The sequence below is a fragment of the Passer montanus genome, unplaced genomic scaffold, assembly GCF_014805655.1.
Source record: "Passer montanus isolate IOZ18808 unplaced genomic scaffold, ASM1480565v1 scaffold51, whole genome shotgun sequence".
Taxonomy (NCBI): domain Eukaryota; kingdom Metazoa; phylum Chordata; class Aves; order Passeriformes; family Passeridae; genus Passer; species Passer montanus.
The window spans coordinates 3,662,828-3,683,996 of record NW_024370041.1 but is presented as its reverse complement, the minus strand read 5'-3'; the positions used below and the strand labels follow the sequence as shown (position 1 = coordinate 3,683,996).

The 21,169-nt window shown below is 40.4% G+C and overlaps 1 protein-coding gene across 2 annotated transcripts in view; it reads left to right on the top strand.

Annotated features, from left to right (window-relative positions):
• The window catches only part of FAM53A (family with sequence similarity 53 member A), a 70,929-nt gene that overhangs the window by 17,388 nt on the left and 32,372 nt on the right, over positions 1-21,169 (top strand). For both annotated transcript variants that reach the window (XM_039723828.1, XM_039723830.1), the window contains exons 2-4: positions 3,108-3,360; positions 10,109-10,163; positions 13,896-14,698. In XM_039723828.1, the coding sequence (XP_039579762.1) occupies positions 3,283-3,360; positions 10,109-10,163; positions 13,896-14,698 (936 nt within the window). In that variant the 5' untranslated portion in view covers positions 3,108-3,282. The remainder of the gene's footprint in view (positions 1-3,107; positions 3,361-10,108; positions 10,164-13,895; positions 14,699-21,169) is intronic.

The window sequence follows — 21,169 nt, the reverse complement described above, 5'->3', positions numbered from 1 at the left end:
ATCTAATTTCTAATTAAAGAAGAATCTGCGTGGCTCGGTGTAGGAAATGCTGATGTCAACTGGCTTTCTTGTGTGGGGGATTTCTCTTCTTTCTGACGCTGTGGTTGGACAGGTACTTGGACAGGCAGTGTCAGCATCCTACAATGCTCCCACACAGGCATTTGTGTCCAGTTCATGGCTAACCAGGCTGGGGAGCTGATCTAGCTGGAAAACAACATTTCCCAGAAACAAAAGGAAGTGTTTTGGTTTCATCCAGCTATAAAAATTCCTTGATCTAGTTCTCTGTGATGAGCAGAAACACTTGTGCTGGCACACTGCTGTGGGCCACAAATAGCAGAGAGGAGAATGTGTTGGCAGTTGTGATGGCAGCTGAGGTACATCAAACTGCAACCTAGAATGGCTTTCAGTGGTGGGAGTGTGATGGTGACATTTCAGTGGTAGGAGTGTGTTGGTGACATTTTGACCACTTGGAACATTTGTTGTGTCATCCTTAACAAGGAGTGCCCAGTGAGAACAGATTTCTAGTGTAAAACAGTTAATACCAGTGTACTGATCAAGCACATTTAAGAAGGGTGAGAAGGGAATTCTCACCCTTGTAAAGTGGTGAGAAGTGTGTAAAGCGTGTTTCTGATGTGAACTACAACCCCTGCTATCAGGGTTGTGCTTCATATTGAGGAATGGAATTGACTCATGGTGGGGGGAGCAGGAGAAGGAGAAAGTGGGAGCAGCTAGATGAAGGCTTTTTGGGCTAACAGCACCTTTTCATCCCTGCCCCATTCTTAAAAATAAAACTTTGTCAATGGGGCTTGTCTCCATTTGAAAAATGATTATTGTATGAGCTGCTGAAGTAAAACTTTTTGGGGGTGGTTTTCACAGTGCCTGTGTTTCAGAGCTGATAGGGTCCCAGTGCTGTCAGAAGGGGCCTGAATGGTTGCAGTGCCCAAATATTAATTTCAGTAGCTGGTAGAATTTATGAATGTGGATAACTATAATTCAGCATGATTCTGAAAGTTTCTGTGCTTCTATGATTTCATTTGCTTTCCCTTTATCCTTGGATTCAATTGGTTCATTAACTAAAGCCTAATGTCATTCTGTCTAGTCTCTCCTTATTTTAGCTTGTATTAAGCTGACTTAAAATTGCACTGAAACATTTGAAGATTTGAAGTACTAAGCAAAATATAATTAACTGATTACACATCCATTTTTCTCCCATCTTTGGTAGCTTCATTGAATTTTGATTTTTTTTTTACTTGAGAGAAATGAAAACCCACAAATTATTCTATGTCCTTTCCAAATAGAACTAACTAAACATGTGCTGAACTTTTCAGCTGGTTCTTAGTAGTAGCCTCTTACTAGTGGAAACATTCATCCTTAACAGATCTGAAAGTCTTTGCACCAGTTATGAATGACTTCAGTGTGTGTTCAACCTGTAAAGGAATAACATCTGACCTCCAGTCTGCCTTTCTTGTGACTTCTATTCTGGATTTCCTGATTTACTTTAATCTTCACCAGGTTTAAAAGGGGCTCAGCAATGTTGGATTGTGCTGCTCTAGGTACTGCTGTGTTCACATGTTTGCCCTTAAACCTGGCTTCAGTATTTCACAAGCCACACTTTGCTTTGACTGCTCACCTTGAACAGTCTGTGTGCCACCTCTACCAGTGTGAACTTGAGGGTTTTTTAATATTTGACCTGGTGTAATGTCAGAACAAGATGTAAATATTTCAAGTTGTGTGCTTTCCTGAAAGACAGGACGCATTAAGTAAAAACAGATCAGTTGAATTTCCAGCTATCTGGGTAGCATTATTTGTGGTGGAACAGCATTTCCAAGCATTCTGTCTTACAGCAAAAAGAAAAGTAGATATAAGAACAAGGGCAGAAGTTACATTTATGGGGTAGCTCAGGCTGAGGGAGGCTGGTGTGTAGCAGACTGCTGTGAAGGTGAAATAGTGCGTGGTTAGCATATGAAAATCACATCTGAGGATGTACTTAAAGGCAACAGGTTTAAAAAATAGTCTAACATCACCATTACTACTATTAATATCTTAGTTTTAAGTGGGTTTAACTTGACTCATAGCCTCAAGTTGCTTTTTTTCCTTGCTACTGCTGGTTATTTAAACAGCTAATTAGTAGTGTAGAAGAGGCAATATTTTATGGAAACATTATTTGAAAACAACTTTTTTTTTAATCGTAGATGTTAAACTAGAAAATGTAAGTAAACTTACAGTCCTAGTAGCATCCATGTTCCTTCCCAAAGCCACATATTTAAATTTGGAAATACCTCTATGAAGATCTCTTCCCACTTTATATTCCATAAGTGGTCCCTGAACATCCTTGGCCAGCTTAAATCATCAAGAATGGTTAATGCAGGTCACTAGAGAGAGAATATGTAGAGGATCTTTAAGATAAAAAGAGGTAGCTGATGAACCTAGTGCTTTTGATTTAGATGACTGCTCACAGAATAAAGATATCAAAGCTGTTGTCTGTGATAATTTTATGGGAATCTGTCCTGGTTACCAGATCTGGTGCTTGCTGACAGGTAACAGTTATGTAACTTTGGAAGAAAAAGCTGAAGAAAACCACAGGGCAAGATATTAAAAGTAGCTGAGGGTTTAGGAAGTAGGGACAGTGTTTGTTACCCACTGCCCTTTTCTTTTTAAGAGGGGATTAGTGATGAAAAAATACAGTAGAATATTTTAACATGCCAAGTAGTGTTAAACATGCAGTACAGTATGGGGGTAAGTGCCTGGGAAATGTGCTCTTCCATCATACCTGGCTTAGGTATGTTTAATGAGGGAAAGATTTCCCTCTGCCTTGGATTAAACTGCTAGGTAGAAGCAGTTCAGTAGCAGGGAACAGCCAAACAGTATACTCTGATCTGCACCATTAATGGGTCTCATCTCCTTTCTGAAATTTTAATCAGTGAAATCTCAAATAGGAGTATTCTTTCATAAGTAGAGATGTGTAATCTGAAATGCCAGGCCATCAGCATTGGTCACAAAATGATATATTTACCTGAGGGAATAGTCCAAATAAGAGTTGTGTTATTACAGTACTAATTATTATATATCCAAGAATTTTTCTGACTTTTTCCTTTTTTCTAATCCAGTTTTACAGGAAAACAGACATGACACACTGACAGCATTTGGAATTAAACTTTGGCAGTAAGATGGAAGCATAAATCTCAAGATTCTAGACCAAACCAGAAATGGCTCATGAGTATTGAAAGAAGAGACTGAAGAGCCTCCAACACTTGTGTGAGCAGTGGAAAAGGAACAACTACCATGGTAACACTAATAACAGAAAAGCTGCAGAACCAGAGCTTGGATGATCTGACCTGTAAAACATACAACATTAATCTGGTAAGGATCTACCAAAACAACATGAAATAAATGTGAAATGCCAAGTAACTCACAACTGCATAATAAATTCAAGAATGCAAATCAGCCAGAATTCAGCTGGTTTGCAAGGTTGGGTGAGAGTTGTAATGGGAAAGAAAAGTGGATCTTCAGTGTTTAGTCCATTTTTGAAATGATGCTTTTTTACTTTAATGATCTTTTTCACCTTGCTATTTCATTTTAAGTAGCAAAAAGCCAGTTCTCTTAATGAATTGGTGTTCTAGTGACTGAAAAGGATTATCCAAGCATCTCAGGACTCCTTTTGTAGTAGAAAAATGCACATGTATTTTTATGGACTGAAGTTTTCTTCACCCCATACAGACCAGGTGCTTGATAGCTTTATATCTGACAAGGGTATTTACTTATAAAAATCCTTGACTGCCATGTAGGTAATTCTCAGCACTGGGCAGAAGGAAAGCAGATGATCAAGTAAATACAGTTAAACTAAAAGTCAGGTTAGTGCCAGTCTGTTGTTGGTCCTAGTAGAATGGATCCTGGCTTTTTCATGATGCCTGGTGCTCTGAAAAACTGTAGTTTATGGGGTTATTCTTGCTGGTTTAGTCTCTGGGTACATTGTGTGATTCAGAAATGCAATTCAGGCATGAAGGAATCTATTCTCTTCACATCTCTCTTGTGAATGAAATAGCTGCTCCAGAGTGAGTAATGCAGAACAGTCTCTTGTCAGTTCTAGGTGCCTGCCTGAGAATCCTGAAACCATGTTCTGTATGGAATACACTAATTTTGTTTTACTGACTTCAGTTACAGTGTCACCCTTCTGCAGGTCAAACTGTAGTGTTCCAGTGGGACACAAAAACTTGACTAAATGTCAAGGTGTTGTTCTCTTCTAGTCTTGTTACTTTTTAAGATAATAAAATATTGGACCTGAAGTATGTCAGTTACTTTTAAATTCTCTGTGTTTTAACTTACTTAAGCAACTGAGCTGCTTCCTTATTGATTTCAAGAGCCCAAGGCAGGTGAAACAAACTTGAATGTGGTGGAATTTGTTCACAAGCACCTGCAATTGTCATGTATGCAGTTCCTTGTCCAGTAAGGATATGTAACAGTAGACATTAATCAAGCAATTTTATTTTCAAAACTGTAGCATGTTCTTTTTATAGTTCTTCCAATAAATGATTTTACTTTTATTTCACCTGCCCCTTAAATATGTGCTATTTTTGAAAGGCAGATTCACTCTCAGAAGTGCATACTTAGCTTGCACTTATTTTGTCTGGTTTGATGAAGCATTTGGGCCGTGCGGTTTTGTAGGAGAATCTGCTGTATCTGTGAACTGGTAAAGTCATAATTTGTAACTAAATCTGAGGCCTAATTGTGAGCCAATAATGACTTACAGCCAGTAGCAGTGTTCAGTGACAAACATGTAGCATCACCTTGTAATTTCCAGTCTTTTTACCAATAGTCACTGAAAGTTTTTTACCAAAGACCTCTAATAGCAGAGAAGGACATATTACTGCTTTTACACTGTGTGGAGTCTGTACAGGAGTGTGTTGGCTGTAATGCTGTAATGTGTTGTAGGTTGGTTGTTTTTTATTCCTCTCCTTATCTGGACTTACAATAAAGCATGAAAAAGAACAAGTAGAGCGGAAAATGGCACACGATGTCTCATCAGTTGTTTCGTCCTCAGCCTTCTCCTGTTCCTCTCCTCCTTTTATCTGTCAAGTAATTGGTTTTGTAAGTGCTTTAGTTCTTACAGAAAATAGGTTCTGAGGACAGGGATAGGTTCTGTTTGTACACAATGGCACCCTGAAAAAGTGTGGAAATTGCATAGTGAGGTGTGGAAATAGAGAAGCAAGTGTGAATAAAAGTGTGCAAGTAGGTTGCTCCATACTAAAAAGGATCTATGGTAGCAAATAATGACTTCCTGACTAAAATGTGAACCTAAGATGATAAAAAGTGTGCTTTTTCCACTGGTGAAGGCAATTGCTAAATGGCACAAAGAGAAAAAGACTGCTGGTGATAGTCTGGTATCACTGCTAGCACATACAGGCTTTTTGGCAAGAAGTTCAGGTTAGTGCTGTAGTTTCTTCTAATAGCAGCAATTCTGAAGTGATCTTAGCTGCACCTTTTGTTACTTGTGCTGGCACAAAGTTCTGTGACACCATGTGGTGAACCTCATTGTGAGCTGATTGAGGATTAAGACCAACTTTTCTTGCCTGGGTTAATGTAGTTAAACCTTATCAGTTTTGTGATACATTTTACTGTGCATCTGCACAAGTGTCTGGGCACAAGTAGATAAAATAGCTGGGGGAAAAGCTATTCTGTTATACAGCTCATGAATGAGGGTTATAAAAGAAGAAAGAATGGCTCTTTCAAAGCTATGTACTGTGCAGCCGAACTGGGCACAAAGACAACATGTATAGGACATAGTACACTTTTTCATTTGTGTAAGCTGTGTGGTGACCAAGTACCTCTCTTTTATGTTGTAAAATACTGGCTGCGGCTTTTTAGTGCTCTGTTAAATGGCATGCTAATTTTCCAAGCTGGTGTAATTCAGCCAGTGCATGCTCAGTGATGTTGTACAGCCTTGTCCTGCACCTGCCTGCAGGAAAATGACTGAGTGACTTGCTGTAGAAGCAGGAAGGTTGTCCCAAGCTTTTCTCCTCAGTTTGGGTACTGTAGCTCACAAGATGGTGTCCCTGGTTGCTCAACTCTACCTCACAAAAGAGGTGAGAAGTTCTGTGAGCACATTGTGACTTTCATGGGTTGACAGCAGCACAAAATCAAATAGTTGGTCCCTTGAACTCACAGAACTTTCACAGAGCTCAGAAGTCTTGGATTTGTCTGTATTCTGACTAAACTTGTATCTTTTTCATATTGCTGTGTAGAGTCTCATGTTGATTTGTGGAGTAACAGCATGTGAGCTGTAAGAATGCAAGGTGTGGTATTAAGAAGGAAACATGAGCACTGCTAGTCAAGGATTTGTGAAAGGAACAAGTTTTACTGTAAAACCCCTTCCAGGCATGTGGGGTTTTGTTATTTTTAACTTTTGAAGCTTGTTTATGTTAAAAGATGTAGAATTAAACTCTCTTCCTCAGAGGAAAAGCCACTGGTCAGACTACTTGACTTAATCACTTCTTTGCATCCTGAGAAAAGTTCGGAGTGTTCCTCCTCACTATTTCATATCCAGTCACATTTGGAGGATATTTGGTAGAAAAATTGAGGTCTGGCATGGCCTACTCAGACTGAGTCACATCTGTATGGTGGTGGTTAAATTAGTATTTGAATGATAAACAATGGCTTCCCTGTGGTTTGGAAAGGATGCTGATAAATTGGAGGAACTCAAATATACTTGGAAACTGCAAAAAAAAAAAAGCCTTGAAATTAAAGCCATTAATTTTAAAAGTATGAAGATGAAGTTGTCATTCTGAGTATAATGAGGAGGGATAGCACAGGCTGTGAAGTCCTTAATGCAGTACATTGGAGGGTAGAAGAATAGCCAGAATTATTTTTGTTACAGTTGGCTTCTGCTAGCAAAGAACACTTAAAATTAGTGATGTGAATTATAATTCGTTGTCAGCCTCACTTGCACAGCTCTTCCACTTACTCAGTTCAGACTAGGTGTCTTTTTGAGTATTTTAATGAAAGAACAGCTGTTAAGATTCAGAAAACCAATTGAAACTTGCAGCACTGTCCTAAATGTTTCCTTTCCTTTTGGACACAGTCTGTCCAGCTGCACAGAAGAGATTCTAATTATGAACAGGCATTTCAAAGTAGTTCCACTTCTTGGCATGAAGCAAACCATTCTAACCTCAGGTGAAACTTGTAGTTTCATTGTTTTACATGTCTATCTTAAAATATGCCATTATTTCCCTAATAAATTCTCCAGAGGCATGATATCTTGGTGGATGTTTTAACATCTATTCAAAAAGCAGTAGTTGCAAGATGGATGTGTTTCCTCTTCAGGAAAGTGACCTTGTTGAATAATTTGGCCTTATTCTAAGGAAGATTTCTTTCACACAGAGGGTAGCAGACTTCCCTGTCAAGGTTCTCAGCAATTGCAAGCTCTTTTCAGGCATAATCACTAAATAAAGTGTTAATTGAGGAAGATTCAGGTAGCTCCTATCACAAAGGGAGTGAGTGGGGGAAGGTAGAGTGTGGCCAGCCCAGGAGAGCTGATAAACTGGTTCAGTGCCCTGTTACAGTAATATCTAATGGGACTTGTGCCATGTGCTGTATAGATAAAAAAAATCCTCCCTCCTATAAAAATTTACAGCCTGACAGGGTCTTCTCAAGTTTGGACTTCCAGAGGTGGTTAAAATACACCAGCAGACACTGTTTCCAAGTATTCTTGTTTCAGTTATAGAGAGCCAAACATCTATTGTAAAGGAGATTTTTTACTTACTGTCCTCTTAGTCACTCAACCCTAATTTCAGTGCCTCGAGCTTTTGCTGGAAATAGTGCAGCTTACTCTCCCTTTTAGCATGTGATGTCACATGTCATGTTCTTACCGTTTTTGGTTTGAATCTCTAAAGAATTAGCAGGGAAATTTTGTGACTTAGCAGGATTCTGTGTCAAAGATCCCAAGTTGCAGAGGAGTTATGTCTGCTTTGTCATGGAGCTGAGCACTGACTTCTCCAGAGCCTGGTCAGAAATAGCTGGAAGGACAAGGTTGCTGCCTGAGTTAGAGAACATGGCAGTTCTCCAGAGTACAAATAGTTTGTGTGTACATGATCCTGCTTTTCATGCTCCCCCTGACAAACGGTTTCAGTGCTCTGCAGTTGTCAAAGATCAAGTAGTTTAGTCTCCAACTGATGGACAAGGCTTTTTAAGGTGGTAAAAGTACAGGCAATCAAATAACTTGGACATTCATGAAGAGAACCTTTTTAAATATGCATTTGGCTGAAAACTATAAAAATGAAGTATCAACTGCCGTGTAGGATTGTCCTTGAGGTTCTTTTCCTTATGGGTACTGAATATCTTGGCCTGTGTCAATAGTCTTTTAAACATCCCTAACTATTATGCCCATGTTAACTCATTTTATTACGCTTTTCATCTGGCTCAGGTTAAATCAGCTGTAAGGCGTTTTGACACAGAATTTTGTTGTGAAAACATATTTTCTGTTGCTACTGTCTGATAGTTGAATACGTTGTTATTACCTTTTATTTGGGGAATGATGGAAAGGAAGAATTTGTTGGAAGACCTTATCTTTAAGTCTCTAATTTGTCCATTTCCCCTTCAGGGACAGCTGAAATGTAACTGCTGTTACCTTAATGTGCTCTTGTGTTTCACGTGAAGCTGGTGCCTGATTAAAGTAAAGATGGGTACTGGCTTTTTAAATGTGAATTCTATGGAACTGGCAAGGTGCAGACTTGAAATGGTTTGAACTAATTAACAGAAGATCCAATGGAAATTTAAACTTGGGGTTCTGCTGTTTATGCAGAGTAGCTTCTTTAAAAGGAGATTTATAAATGCATCTACAGATGCAGTTACAGAGTAAAAATGAAATGGTTTGTCTCATAAGCAGATGGACATATTATTTATAAAAAATAAGATTAAAAATCTCATTGCTGTCCTGTCCTGCTATTTCCTACCTGTGAAACAGTAATACCAAGGGAATATTACCACAGCTCAGTGTTTGTCTCTGTGGAGCTCAAGGATATGAAGTTGTCACTAGCACTATGTGCTGCTGTACAGAAAAAAAAAGAAAAAGCTTTGTAGCCCAAGGATGTTTGTTTAAAAATTGACTTTGTATCTGGAAAGGAAGTGTATGTACAATGCTATCTTCTTTGGCTATACACAAAGAACAATGTTCACATAAAGTGTGTTGCTCTTTTTCAAAGCAATCTTCCTCTCCATCCTGAGGTGGTGGTGGGGGAGTGAATAATGACCTTTGGGTTGATGGAGCTATGAGCCACTTATTTATAGCTCCTTTATAGATGCTGGATTTGCAGGCTCTGTGCTTTGTCTGAGAAATCTAGACCATTAAGAATGCCTTTGTAGTAATATTTTTTAGGTAAATTAGTTACAAACTTGTCTTACTGTGTAGATGCTACTGATGAGGCTTAATTGAAGGTCTTTACACACAGACCTTGTTTTAAGCATGGCTGTTATGGTGTTTTCCACCAATAAGCTGAGATTTAAAAAGCAGTCAGTCTGCTAAAGATGTTTTGATGATAGAAAAGATATTTTTCAATGGCTTTTCTACTTTGAAGAAGTAAAAAAAAAAATCACTACGTTGATTATAAGAAAATGTAAAATACTAATAAAGCCTGATTGGACCAGTGTTCATGGTGGTAAACTTCAAGACCTTGTATATTTAATTTAGATAAAGCTATTCCTGTCCCTTAGTTGATGATGAAGTGTTTTACCTTCTAGCCTTAAGATTGAAAATGGAAACCCAACTGCCAGATTGTAATTTCCTCTCTGCTGAAATGAGAATTGGATCAAAGCTCTTTCATTAAGGATGAATTATCACTCTTAATTTTCCAGTTTATTCACATAGGCTAATGTTGTAACTCTTGAAACAGTTTGATATTTAGCAATATATCAGAAAACATTACAAATAATTAGGTGCCAGAGGATTATTTATAAAGATCAGCTGTTCAGGAATTTCTTCAAGTTACATTGGAAAACCCCATCTTTTAAAGGCATTGTTAACTGCATTTATAGGAAAACTGAAAACTGCATGCAGTTTCCTTGAAGTGAATGCTGACTCTTTCCACAGTTAAAACTTTTTTTTTCTGATTGATTTCAGTACTCATCTGAGAAGCTGAACAAAAGTGGCAGCTTGTTCCCTTTCGAAATCAATGGTAAGTTCTTCAGAAACCTTAGCTGTGTTTTACTGAGGTAATTGGTATAGCAAGCAGCCTTTCTTTTGTAAATAAGGTGAGGGGGATGGAGCATGCTGCTGTAGAGCCTGCTGGTTTAAGCTGGTCTTTGAACAATACTGGGAATAGCTGGTTGTTAGTTTTGTACTTGTGATCTGCTTTGCATAGTAAAAAGCTCGTGTAACACTTTTTTTTGTTCAATATCTGCCTTGGTGTGCAGAAAGACACTAATGCTGTTTTTCATGTTAAACATCTTCAGATTCCTCAGCTAGTAGAAATCTTTATAGACATTATTATATTCTTTGCCACACAGATCATCTAGCATGATGCAAACCAGAAGTTGAAGTCCAGTGCCCTCATAGAAGTGTTATTTACTTTTATTTCCCTTTGGTTCTATTAGAATAAATTTTATCTAGCAAAAAGAAGAGTTCCAATTATTGATATGTGAACTTTGTACTGCCTTCTTAAGGCGTGGAGTTGAAATTTTGTATGTTATGTTTTCTCTGAGCAAGGACGACTTATTTGCTCAGTGGGATTCGTGTTAAAATGTGAATCTTGGTTTGTGAGAAGTTTCAAATGGTGCTTTGTCTAAATAGCATTTCCAACTAGGCAGGTATCCTGGTGGGAGTCTGCTATAGGCCACCCAACCAGGATGAAGAGAGGCAGACAAAGTACTCTGTAAGCAGCTGGGAGAAGCCTCACAATTGCTAGTCCTTGTTGTCATGGGGGACTTCAACTTACCAGATGTCTGCTGGAAATACAATACAGCAGAGAGGAAGCAGTCCAGGAGGTTCCTGGACTTTGTGGAAGAAAACTCCCTGATGCAGCTGATGAGTGAGATCAGCCAGGGGAGATACCCTGCTGGTTTTGAACAGGGAAGGACTGGTGGTGATCAGAGGCTGCCTGGGGTGTTTGATCCTTGGGAGAAAGGAGGCAGGGATTAGGAGAAGTGCCACCTGAAAATTGTGGAGGGCAGACTTCAGCCTGTGTAGGAGGCTGGTTGGCAGAATCCCTTGGGAGGCTGTCCTGAATGACACAGGAGTCCAGGAAGGCTGGTTGTGCTTTAAGAAGGAAATGTTGAAGGTGCAGGAGCAGGCTGTTGAAAGATGAGCCAGTGGGGAACGTTATTGGCCTGATTGAACAGAGAGCTTTGGCTGGAGCTCAAGGCACAGGAACAAAGCCAGGAGAGGTGACCTTTGGAGGGAGGGGAAGGCAACTCAGGAGGACTATAAGGATGTTGTCAGGTTATGCAGGGAGACAATCAGAAGGGCCAGAGTTCAACAAGAAGCTAGTCTGGCTACTGCCATAAAAACCAATTAAAAATGTTTCTATAAATTCATTGACAACAAAAGGTGGGCTAAGGAGAATGTCCATCCTTTACTGGAAGCAAGGAGGATACAGGGACAAAGGATGATGTCAGCTGAGGTGCTTAATGCCTTCTTTGCCTCAGTCTTTAACAGTAAGAGCAGTTGTTCTCTGGATGCTCAGCCCCTTGAGGTGGAAGACAGGGATGGGGAGCAGAATGAAGCCCCCATAATCCAGGGGGAAATGGTCAGAGATCTGCTACTTCACTTTGACCCACACAGGTCTGTGGGGCTGGATGGGATCCACCCAGGAGGACTGAGGGAGTCATGGATGGGCTCACTGAGCCCCTCTGTCATTTACCAGCAGTCCTGGCTCCCTGGGCAGGTCCCAGGGGACTGGAGGTCACCAAATGTGGCACTCATCTACCAGAAGGGCCAGGAGGAGCATCTGGGAACTACAGCCCTGTCAGTCTGGGCTTTATGGAAGGCAGGTCCTGCTGGACCAACCCAATCTTCTCTAACAAGGTGACCTGTCTTGTGCATGAGGAAAAGCTTCTCCTGAATTGCAGGTGGCAGGACAAGAGGAGATGGCCTCAAATTGCACCAGGGGGCCTAGATTGGATGTTAGGAAAAATTTCTTCACTGGAAGGGCTGTCAAGTATGGAAACTGGCTGCCCAGGGCATTGGTGGAGTCACCATCCCTGCAGGTATTTAAAATACATGTAGATGTGGCACCTGGGACATAGTTTAGTGGTGGAGTTGGTGGATTTAAGTTAATGATTGGACTCTGATCTTAGAGCTGTTTTCCACACTAAATGATTAGGTGCCTCTGCCATGTAAACAATTAAAACACAGATTCTGGACTTTTTTTTTACATTAAACTTTTAAATAAGTCTCCTAGCCTGGAAGACAGCTTCCTAAGGATTTTAAAAAAAATCAGGCGAGTTTCAGCTAGGAAATCATCCTACAGTAGATGCTAGGAGTTTCATACATTAGCTGGACCCCATTGTGTTGGCTCTTTTACTTGCATTGAATTATGGATGGTCCCTGCCTTGAAGAGCTTGCATGCTTAAGGCAAAGCACAGTATGTGGTTGTACCCATCTGAAAGAATGGAGGAGGAAGGACAGAGGAATTCTAATAAAACATGTTTGAATAGGCCAGCTGTCTGCACAGTTAAATGATTTTGAGACAATAGGGTGTTCTTTAAATAAGATCCAAATAAACAGGATAATCCATGACATACTTTGGGCATGGAACATGTACAACTATTTGGGTTTGCAACTTTTAAAGCTACTCAGCAAGTATTTTAGTTGTTTTACCCTAAAACTTAGTTTGGAAAGTCAACCATAAGAATATACTAGTATTCAGTGTTTAAGCTCTATCTAGGTTCTTAAAATAGGTGTATGGGAAAAATGGGTATTTTACATGTTCTTTCTTTAAAGCCAGGATAAGTGAGACTTATTTGGCTAATTGGTTTAAATTAGCAAATTTTCTAACCAAGCATGAAGCACTGTTAGCTGGCCAACAGTTTTGCTGCTTTTCAATTTGCAAATCCAAAGTCTGCTGTAGTTCTTCTTACACTTCATTGTATAATGTGGAGGAACAGCTGTAAAATGTGCAGAATGTTCTCAAAGAAACGCTTCACAAAAGAGTGAGAGGCTGCACTGGCAGACTGCTTTTAACCCAGCATTGCCACTTCAGATGAGAAGTTGTGCACTGTGTCTGCATTCACAGTAAGACTTGCAGAAGGTTCTTAAGGGATACTTTATTTTATGCATTAAATTACGATTTGGGGTTTTTTCTTATATTCAGAGTTTAAGGGGGGGAAGGCACAAGTCTTCAGTCTGATTTAACTTTATACTGTTTCTAATTTAAAGTAAAGGTTTTCAGAGCAGAGAATATGAACACTCTTTGGAAGTTTTCCTTAAGGTGTCTTTAATAGAAAAACATAAGAACTAAATAAAGAACAGCAGTCTGAAGCGATTATCCTACACTTGCATTAAAAAATAACAAGTTCCCTGATGGCTTCTTATGTTGTTAATCTGTTTTGGTTGTACCTGAGGTGGTTCACTATTCTGTGATTTAATTGTGGTGGGTGCTGTGCGCTAGGAAACTGTCCTGTTGCTCAGTGAGAAGAAAACCATAGTAGTTATTCAGTGTAAAGGAAAGTGTATTAACAAAGTACATATATATTGGAATGCCTGATTGGTTCCTGATTAAATACTTTGGTCTTTGTGTTTTTGAATTTTCTACTTGTTTTTTTTTTTTTAGAGTGAAATTTTGATTAGGAACTGGGTATTTATGGCTCATCCTTCTAAAGACAATTTTGATGGCTTTACATTAAACTAGGTTTAACACAGATTGCTCTTCCTCCTTTCATCTCTCACCTGTATCTCTTCTTGCTTTCAGAAGACAGTCCCTGGAAAGCTTTAAATGGGGGTTACCCAATCCAGCCTGACCCAACCAGGAATTCAGCTTACCCTTTCCCAGTGTGCCCGTTCAGCACCAGCGCTGCCAGCAATGGCAGCCTGCCGTGGCAGCAGGAGCCCTCCAACACCTCCATGGTGTCGGGATGGATAAGCGAGCTAAACCTGAACGAGAACTCGGGCCAGCCCCTGGCACCCCCCACCAAGCGCCACTGCCGCTCCCTGTCGGAGCCGGACGAGCTGGCTCGCTGCCGCTCCCCCTGGAAGCCCGGCAGCTCCAAGGTTTGGACTCCTGTGTCAAAGAGACGCTGTAACAGCGGCGGCAGCGCGACCTTGCAGCGCTGCAACAGCCACGGAAGTGCCACCTTGCAGAGAAGCACAAGCATCAGCCTGCCACAAAACATCCTGTCCCTAAACAACGTCTTCACCATCACCAGCTTCAACACCTCTCCAGTACCCAGACCTTCCTCTGCCAGCAGCGGGTTTGTGGACAGCAGCGAGGGCAGCACGAGCTCCAGCACCCGCTGGAATTCCGGAGGCCCTTGTGACTTTAACCCAAGGCGCCGCCTGTCCCTCTCCCAGGAGCACATCACCGAGACAGGGAATCTCTTGCCTTCAGCCAGCAGCACTCCCACCTCCACACCCGAGCTCAGCCGGCGGCAGGGCCTGCTCAGGTGCCGCTCGCAGCCCTGCGTCCTGAACGAAAAGAAAAGCCGGCTGAAGCGCAGACGGGAGGAGGATGTACGATGGAACAGGCCATCGTTAGACTTTTTTAAAATGACACGGGTGAGATTTTACTTTCCTCACTGTGGGAAGGGAGCTCTTGCAGAAAGGCTGTTTCTAGATCAGCGGCACTGATTTGTAGTTGTTGCAGATTTGCTTGTGCCCTGTGTCTGTCACCTTTGGCAGCAGAGCAGGTTGCTTGCACTATACCATAAAGCAACTTGGATTCTGCCTGGGAAACCCAGTTCTTGATGTAGAATGCTGAGAGCTCTGAAAAGATACTTAAAAGCAGAGGCCACAGAAAAATGGCTTGCTTTTTGGAAAGCGAGGAAGTAATGGGGAATGGAGTAGACATGGTAGCAAAAAGTTGATACCATCATGTTCCCCAATGCAATGATTTCTGAGTAATCTTACTGCAAATCTGTTTCATTAAGCCTTCCCTTGGTTTAAGTAATTCTATGAAGCTAAATAAGAGCAAGCAAACCCGTGTGTAAATAGATTAACTGAAGAAACTGCAAATTAGCAGTTGGAAAGAGATAGTCTAATATGGCAGCTACCGGTGCTCTAGCTCAATGGAGAGGTGTTTTACTCCAGAATGTTATTTAGAATTCTACTTCCCTCCTCATTGAAGGTGCTGATTCAAGAACTAGAAAACTTCAGTTCATGCCTATTCTTTGTATGTAATACAAATGCATGTAGCAGAACTCATTTTTTTGGAGTTTCTTTGTCCACCGAGTTGACAGTTCAAAATGTAAAACTGAATCTAACATTATGGTCAGAGAACACTTTGTGCTTGTGAAAATAACCCTACTGCCTTCAGTAGATACCAGACTTGGAAAGCTTGTGTGATAGTTCTGTTATGACTAGTGGTGAGGAGGCAGTTTGCAAAAGTAGCAGTAAAATTGTAAGGAAGGGACATAGCTGTGCACCTGTGTCCCCGTTTGTGATGCGCTGTGCAAAAGAAAAGCTGAGTAGGATATGGTGTTGGCTAAAACATGCAGTTTGTGTACCCCAGTACTAGTAGGTTTTACATCAAAATACCAATAAGATAGCATCAGACAGTTCCAGTATCTAACTGATTTATATCCACTTGGCTAAAAGTCTCTATGATGACAACTGTCCTTCCCTTGTACTTTTGTGAGAACTTCCTTATCTTAAAGGATTTTCCTCTTTAAAAATACAACAATTTTGGTGTAGCTCTGGGGCTGAAGCAATCTGTTTGGTTACTGACAAGGGTGGTAACCAGTTCTGTTCTAGGTATGACTAGACAGTGTTCTGAGTTTTGGCTAAGATGCAAGTTTACTAGTTAGCTAATCAGATTTTACCTGTTTCTCAGTGTTAATCACTGTTGGGATTAGTTTGCTAATCTAGACCAGAAGTATTATTGGATTTGCCTTTCAACTGCCTGTGTGGTCTAATGCAGGTTTCTTTATGTAAAATTGAAAACCTGCCCCTTTTTTTGGCTCAGTGCTTGCATTCTTCAGGCTGTCGAGGTGAGATGCAATATTTCAGGCTACTGAATAGCTTCAGTTGCTCAGATTTTATACCTTTTAAGTAATCCATAGAGCAGTGTGTATGGAGGAAACCTGTTATAGCCCATGTCTGTAGGAAGTTTTTTGGCTGTTTAGAGTTGCTGCAGAATTGTACATGGTACTAATATTTAGCCAGTCTTGACTACTTTTCCTGTAAGACTATTATGAAGTGATGATTTAGTGATGACTAGCTTATTCTGCAGTGTCAAGACCTGATGTTTTCTTTCCAGCTATTTTGGTAGAATCTTCCTATTAAGGTACTACTCTGTTTTTAATCAAAGGCACAAACTATAGCTTGGAAATGCATCAATTTCCAGACATGCTGAACTTTAATGAAAACATCTATTAAAAAATTAGGCAAGTACTGGAAACATTTGAAGTAAAAATTGAATTAAGTTTCCAAGGAATATCAGGGTTATTTAGAATGTCAGCTTGTTTACTCATTTCATTGTTAGAAGTCTTCTTATCTTACCTTCTCTGCATGCCCCAAATCCTAGCAAATGTATATGCTTTGAAATTTACATTGTGGTCTTAAGCAAAATTACTGCTGTGCAAAATGTCATGAGCTAATACTACAGAAGGCTTGTTTTGAAGTGTCATGCAAGATGTGCTCTATCTGCATAGAGCTCAGGGAAGATCAGGGCTACCATTAAGGAAAGTTCACTAAGACCTTCCTTTCATGTATCTTGATGTCTCCTTATTGTTTCCAAAAATACTTTTTTCTGTGATTTCAAATTCACTTCCAAGTCAGTTTATGAAATACCTCTGTTGAAAACAAGCACTTTTAAGGGTTTTTGTTTTAAGCTTTACTGCAAATATTTTGATGTTCTCAAATCTTCCTAAAGAGCTCAAGTGAGCAAGTGGTTTCTCAAAACCAGGTCAGCAGTTAGATAATAGTGCTTGTGGAGAACTTAACATAGGGCAGATATGATTTATGATAGGTCTGAAGGTGGTGTATTGGAGACAGAAGTGCTTGAAGATGAAAAGTTTTGAGGCTGCAGACATTTCTTTCAATGCTGTGGTGTCCTGAGAGGTTTACACAAACACCTGCTAAAGTTGCAGAAGGCAACTCAGCAAGGAATTCCCTCAAATCAGTATTTATCAGCACTACATGATTTACTTACTCTAGCTTGAAGCAAGGCCTCTCTTACGTCTGAATGAAGATCTTGAATAGCTGTGGTTGGGTGATGCTTTAGAGGCAGAAGGGGATGAAAAGTGTGTTTTGGTTTGATGTGTTCTATTTTCTTGTCTTTGTTTTAGTGTTGGTTTTTTGTTTTGGGCTTTATTTTTCATTACTGAACTGGGTTTTTTGCTAGTTGAGTTCTGAAAAAGTACTTGTTGGTTATTGCTTCATTCCCTATTTATTTGATAAATATTAGTGCTAGGAAATTAGAAGTCTTAATTTCTGAAAGCCAAGTTTCCAGTGTCATTGGTTTTTAAGTTCAGAATTCTTTGTTGAGAAAATTCAGATTATTAATTTATCTATGTCTATGCTCCTAATTTCTGTCCTTGTTCCTGGCTTGCTGCTTCCACTGTTGCATCTTTAATATTCTGATTTCCACCTTTATTTAGAAAAAGTAAAAAATGGGCAGCTCTGAATGCCATAAACTGTTTATTTCTTTGTACTTTGACTTTGTTGTATTCTTCCACAGCTCCTCACTGTTCACTGTACTCCCCTTCTGATTTAGGTTTTCATGCCCTTTTGGGAAGGAATATGCCATATCTTCAATTCTCATGGAAAATGCTACATTAATATCCAGTGAAGTGAGTGATTCATGTATGTAGAAAGAGATTGAAGTGTTCAGGCAGATTGCTGTACACGCCTGCTTAGCTCTCACGTTGTGCTAAATTCGGGAAGGATCTTTTTCTGCACTAGAAGCTGAAAATTCAAACTTGTGAAACATCAGACCTTCTAGGACATGAAGACAGCTGTAAAAACAAGTGGAAAAGACTGTAGGAAAAGATAACAAAAGCAATAGCTGTTTCCAGCCCCTGAAGGCTCAGAATTACTTTCTCCATTCAGTTGTGTGCGCAAGGAGAGCTGTAGGAGTTGCAGCACAGCAGAACGTGGTGTCTGTGCCTGCTGAGCATTTGTTCACAACCAAATGAGAGAGAAGAATCAGATGAGAAGCTGGCTGCAGTGAGCAGTGTCAGCCCTGCTCCCTGGCAGCAGACATCCCGTCACCCTGGTGTTTGGAGATAGACGTCTGAGTGTGGCCAAGAGCCTCTCTGGGCTTGTGCTCTCCTGCAGCAAATCCACTCTGTCTCAGAGGCTGCCACAGAGTGAGTCAAGGTGGTGTTTAGACTGCTAACTGCAGTATGAGGAGAGAAATGTTTCTTTACTGAAGTGGAAACTGCTGACTTCTTTCCAGTGTTCTGCTTCGTGAGTTATGTCAGTTGATCCTGAGGTGCGACAAGGAAAGAGCAGCCAAGAGGTTGCACATGTTTTTTGGTGTGTAAGCAAGTTTTACTGTGACAGTGAGATTTAATTCTGTTTTAGATCAAACAACACACTGTAGTTTGAAGTCTTTCTGGTGTTCAACATTCTTGTGTTACTCCTCCCCCAGTGTGGTGGCATGAGGTTCCAGAAAGTAATATTCTGGTAGCATACTTTAAAATCCCAAACTATTTGTGTTTTCTGTGAAGTGGTGCTTGGCCTGTTTAAATAGTTAACACCAAATACCTGGCTTTATCCACATAAGTAATAGTTTCAACTATTGAATCCTGGGGCATCTCATGCATTAATTAACATTAGAGTGATAAGATAACACAATGAAGAGTTTTAAGGGTCTCTAAATAGTCTAATCAGGGACTGAAGTTGTAATTTCCTAGTACTGGGTGCTTCTTTTCTCAGAAATGCTTGAAAGTCATCTGAATTTTATACCACTGGATTTTCTTGGTACTGAGAGAGATCCTAAGTGCCACACCAGGTCAGGTCAAAGCTGCAGCTGGCACCCTGCCCAGCCAGAACAGCTGCTTTGAGGGATGCAGGAACAATGAATGTGCAATGTGATACTTCCTGCAGCACGGCCTGGCTCCTGCCAGTGTGCATCTTGGGGGTTTCAGAGTGTGCATCAGTGCTTCAAACTCTGACAACCACTGACAGTTATTTTCTATTGATAATCAGCTTTTTTAATCCCATATCTTGGACCTCCATGGTGTTAGGCAACAATTAAATTTTTGTAAGCAGTTCTTCATCACTTGCAACACCTGAATGCTTGATTTAGTCTTTCTTGAAGTTTCAGCTCGTCAACAGGCAAAACACTTGGATAACTTTGATCCTTAAAGTAAATTGAGCTAAAATTGCTTCATGACTACTGCCTTTATGCTGCAGATAGCAGTGGTGTAATGGCTCTGTATAGGATCAAGGGCTTCTCACAGGGTGAGAGTGAACAAATGAGTCAAATACATCAACTTTGACCAAAACAGCAAAATCAGTATCACTTACATGCGAGAGCAAGCAGCAGGAGTGGTTGGTAATGATTTCAACCAACAGCAGCTGGTTGAAATAGCAGTTTAAAAACACTTAAAAGCAGAGGTGAATGTTGGTGGATATGTGTCCCTGAAGGGTGGCAGGAGAAGGCAGTACTTAACAAAGGGCAGAGCACATCAGCTGTGTTGCAACTGAACTTGGGTCAGGTGGCTGCTGCTTTTATTGCAGAGACTTTCCTGGTAACTCCTGATCTCTGTTGTGCAATCTCTATATCCACTTAGTTGTTTCACTTTGTGTGGGCCAGTTTGTGAAAGCCATTGTGAATAGCTACAAGGGTAGCTGTAATACTAATTATTTTATTTAGTTATATAAGCCAGGGTAACAAAAGGTGGGGTTGCAGTCTGAGAGCTACCAGGCAATGGCTGGGTTTTGACCTTTGAGGTTACTGTAATGGTTGGTATGGGGACAGGTTTATGCATTAGCCATACTGTGACCTCACTAAGTTTAAGCAAAGTAGATGTGGAAGCATTCTTCTTGGTTCTTTGAATTCTTGTTGTGATTAGTGTAGTGAAGGAGCTGCTCCCTTTTGTTAAGCTCTCTCCCAGGTTGCTGTTTTAGCATGCACAAGATAAAGAAGTGATATCAAGTCCCTCACTAAGCTCACAGGGTGCCTGCCCTGTGAGTCAGGGCTGCACTGGCTGAAGTAGGTTAAGTGCTGGCTCATGAAGTTCATTCAGATTGTGTTCTGGAAATAGTAAACATGTTGCTTTAAATAGCTTGAGATGCTTATGTAAAGCTTGTCTCTCGTGGCCTCCTGTCTAAATGGGAACAAACAGGTTATTTGGGGTAGATGTAATTTCTGCTTGTGGAGTCAGCAAAGGCTGTTCTGTGCCCTGTACAGAGTGCAGAGTGATTTGGGGAAGGTCTTTAATTACGATTGCAGCACGTAATCACTTAAGCTCCTGTGATTCACTTGCAAGATGTACTACAGCATCTCGTGGTCAGAATGTAGGTCTGGTTTTTCTGCCTGTGTCTGACATGTTGCAGTTCAGTGGTGCATGGGTGGTGCAGCCCTGCTCAGATGAAATGGGTGGTACATGTCCTTGCACTACATGTGGGTGTCTTATGCTGCGGGGCACCCTCAATGCCCTTGGGTTTGGGAATATGGTTTGTGGAAAATACAATACAGATGAGTAATATGTACAGAAGGATTGGGCTGGGGTTGATTGGGATCAATAAAATGGTGGCAAATATAGATGTATAACAGTAGTAGTTTCCCCTTGTATAAAACTGAGACCAAAAAGAACAGCTATGAATGAAGTAATTGAGCCAGGAACAGAATTCTAGTTCCTTTTTTAAAATTAAATACCTATTACCAGGGGAGCCTTTAAGTTCACATTTGAAAAATAGAACTAATCCTGGCCTACCTTTACTTTGAAAAACACTTTGGGGACTTGTTGGGCTTTTTTTTTCTTCCTGTGGTGGTAATTTCTGTAAGTGATCATAAACCAGGAAAGCAAAAGATAACATGATTTGTATTTAAAATACCAACATTATATCAGCATTGCC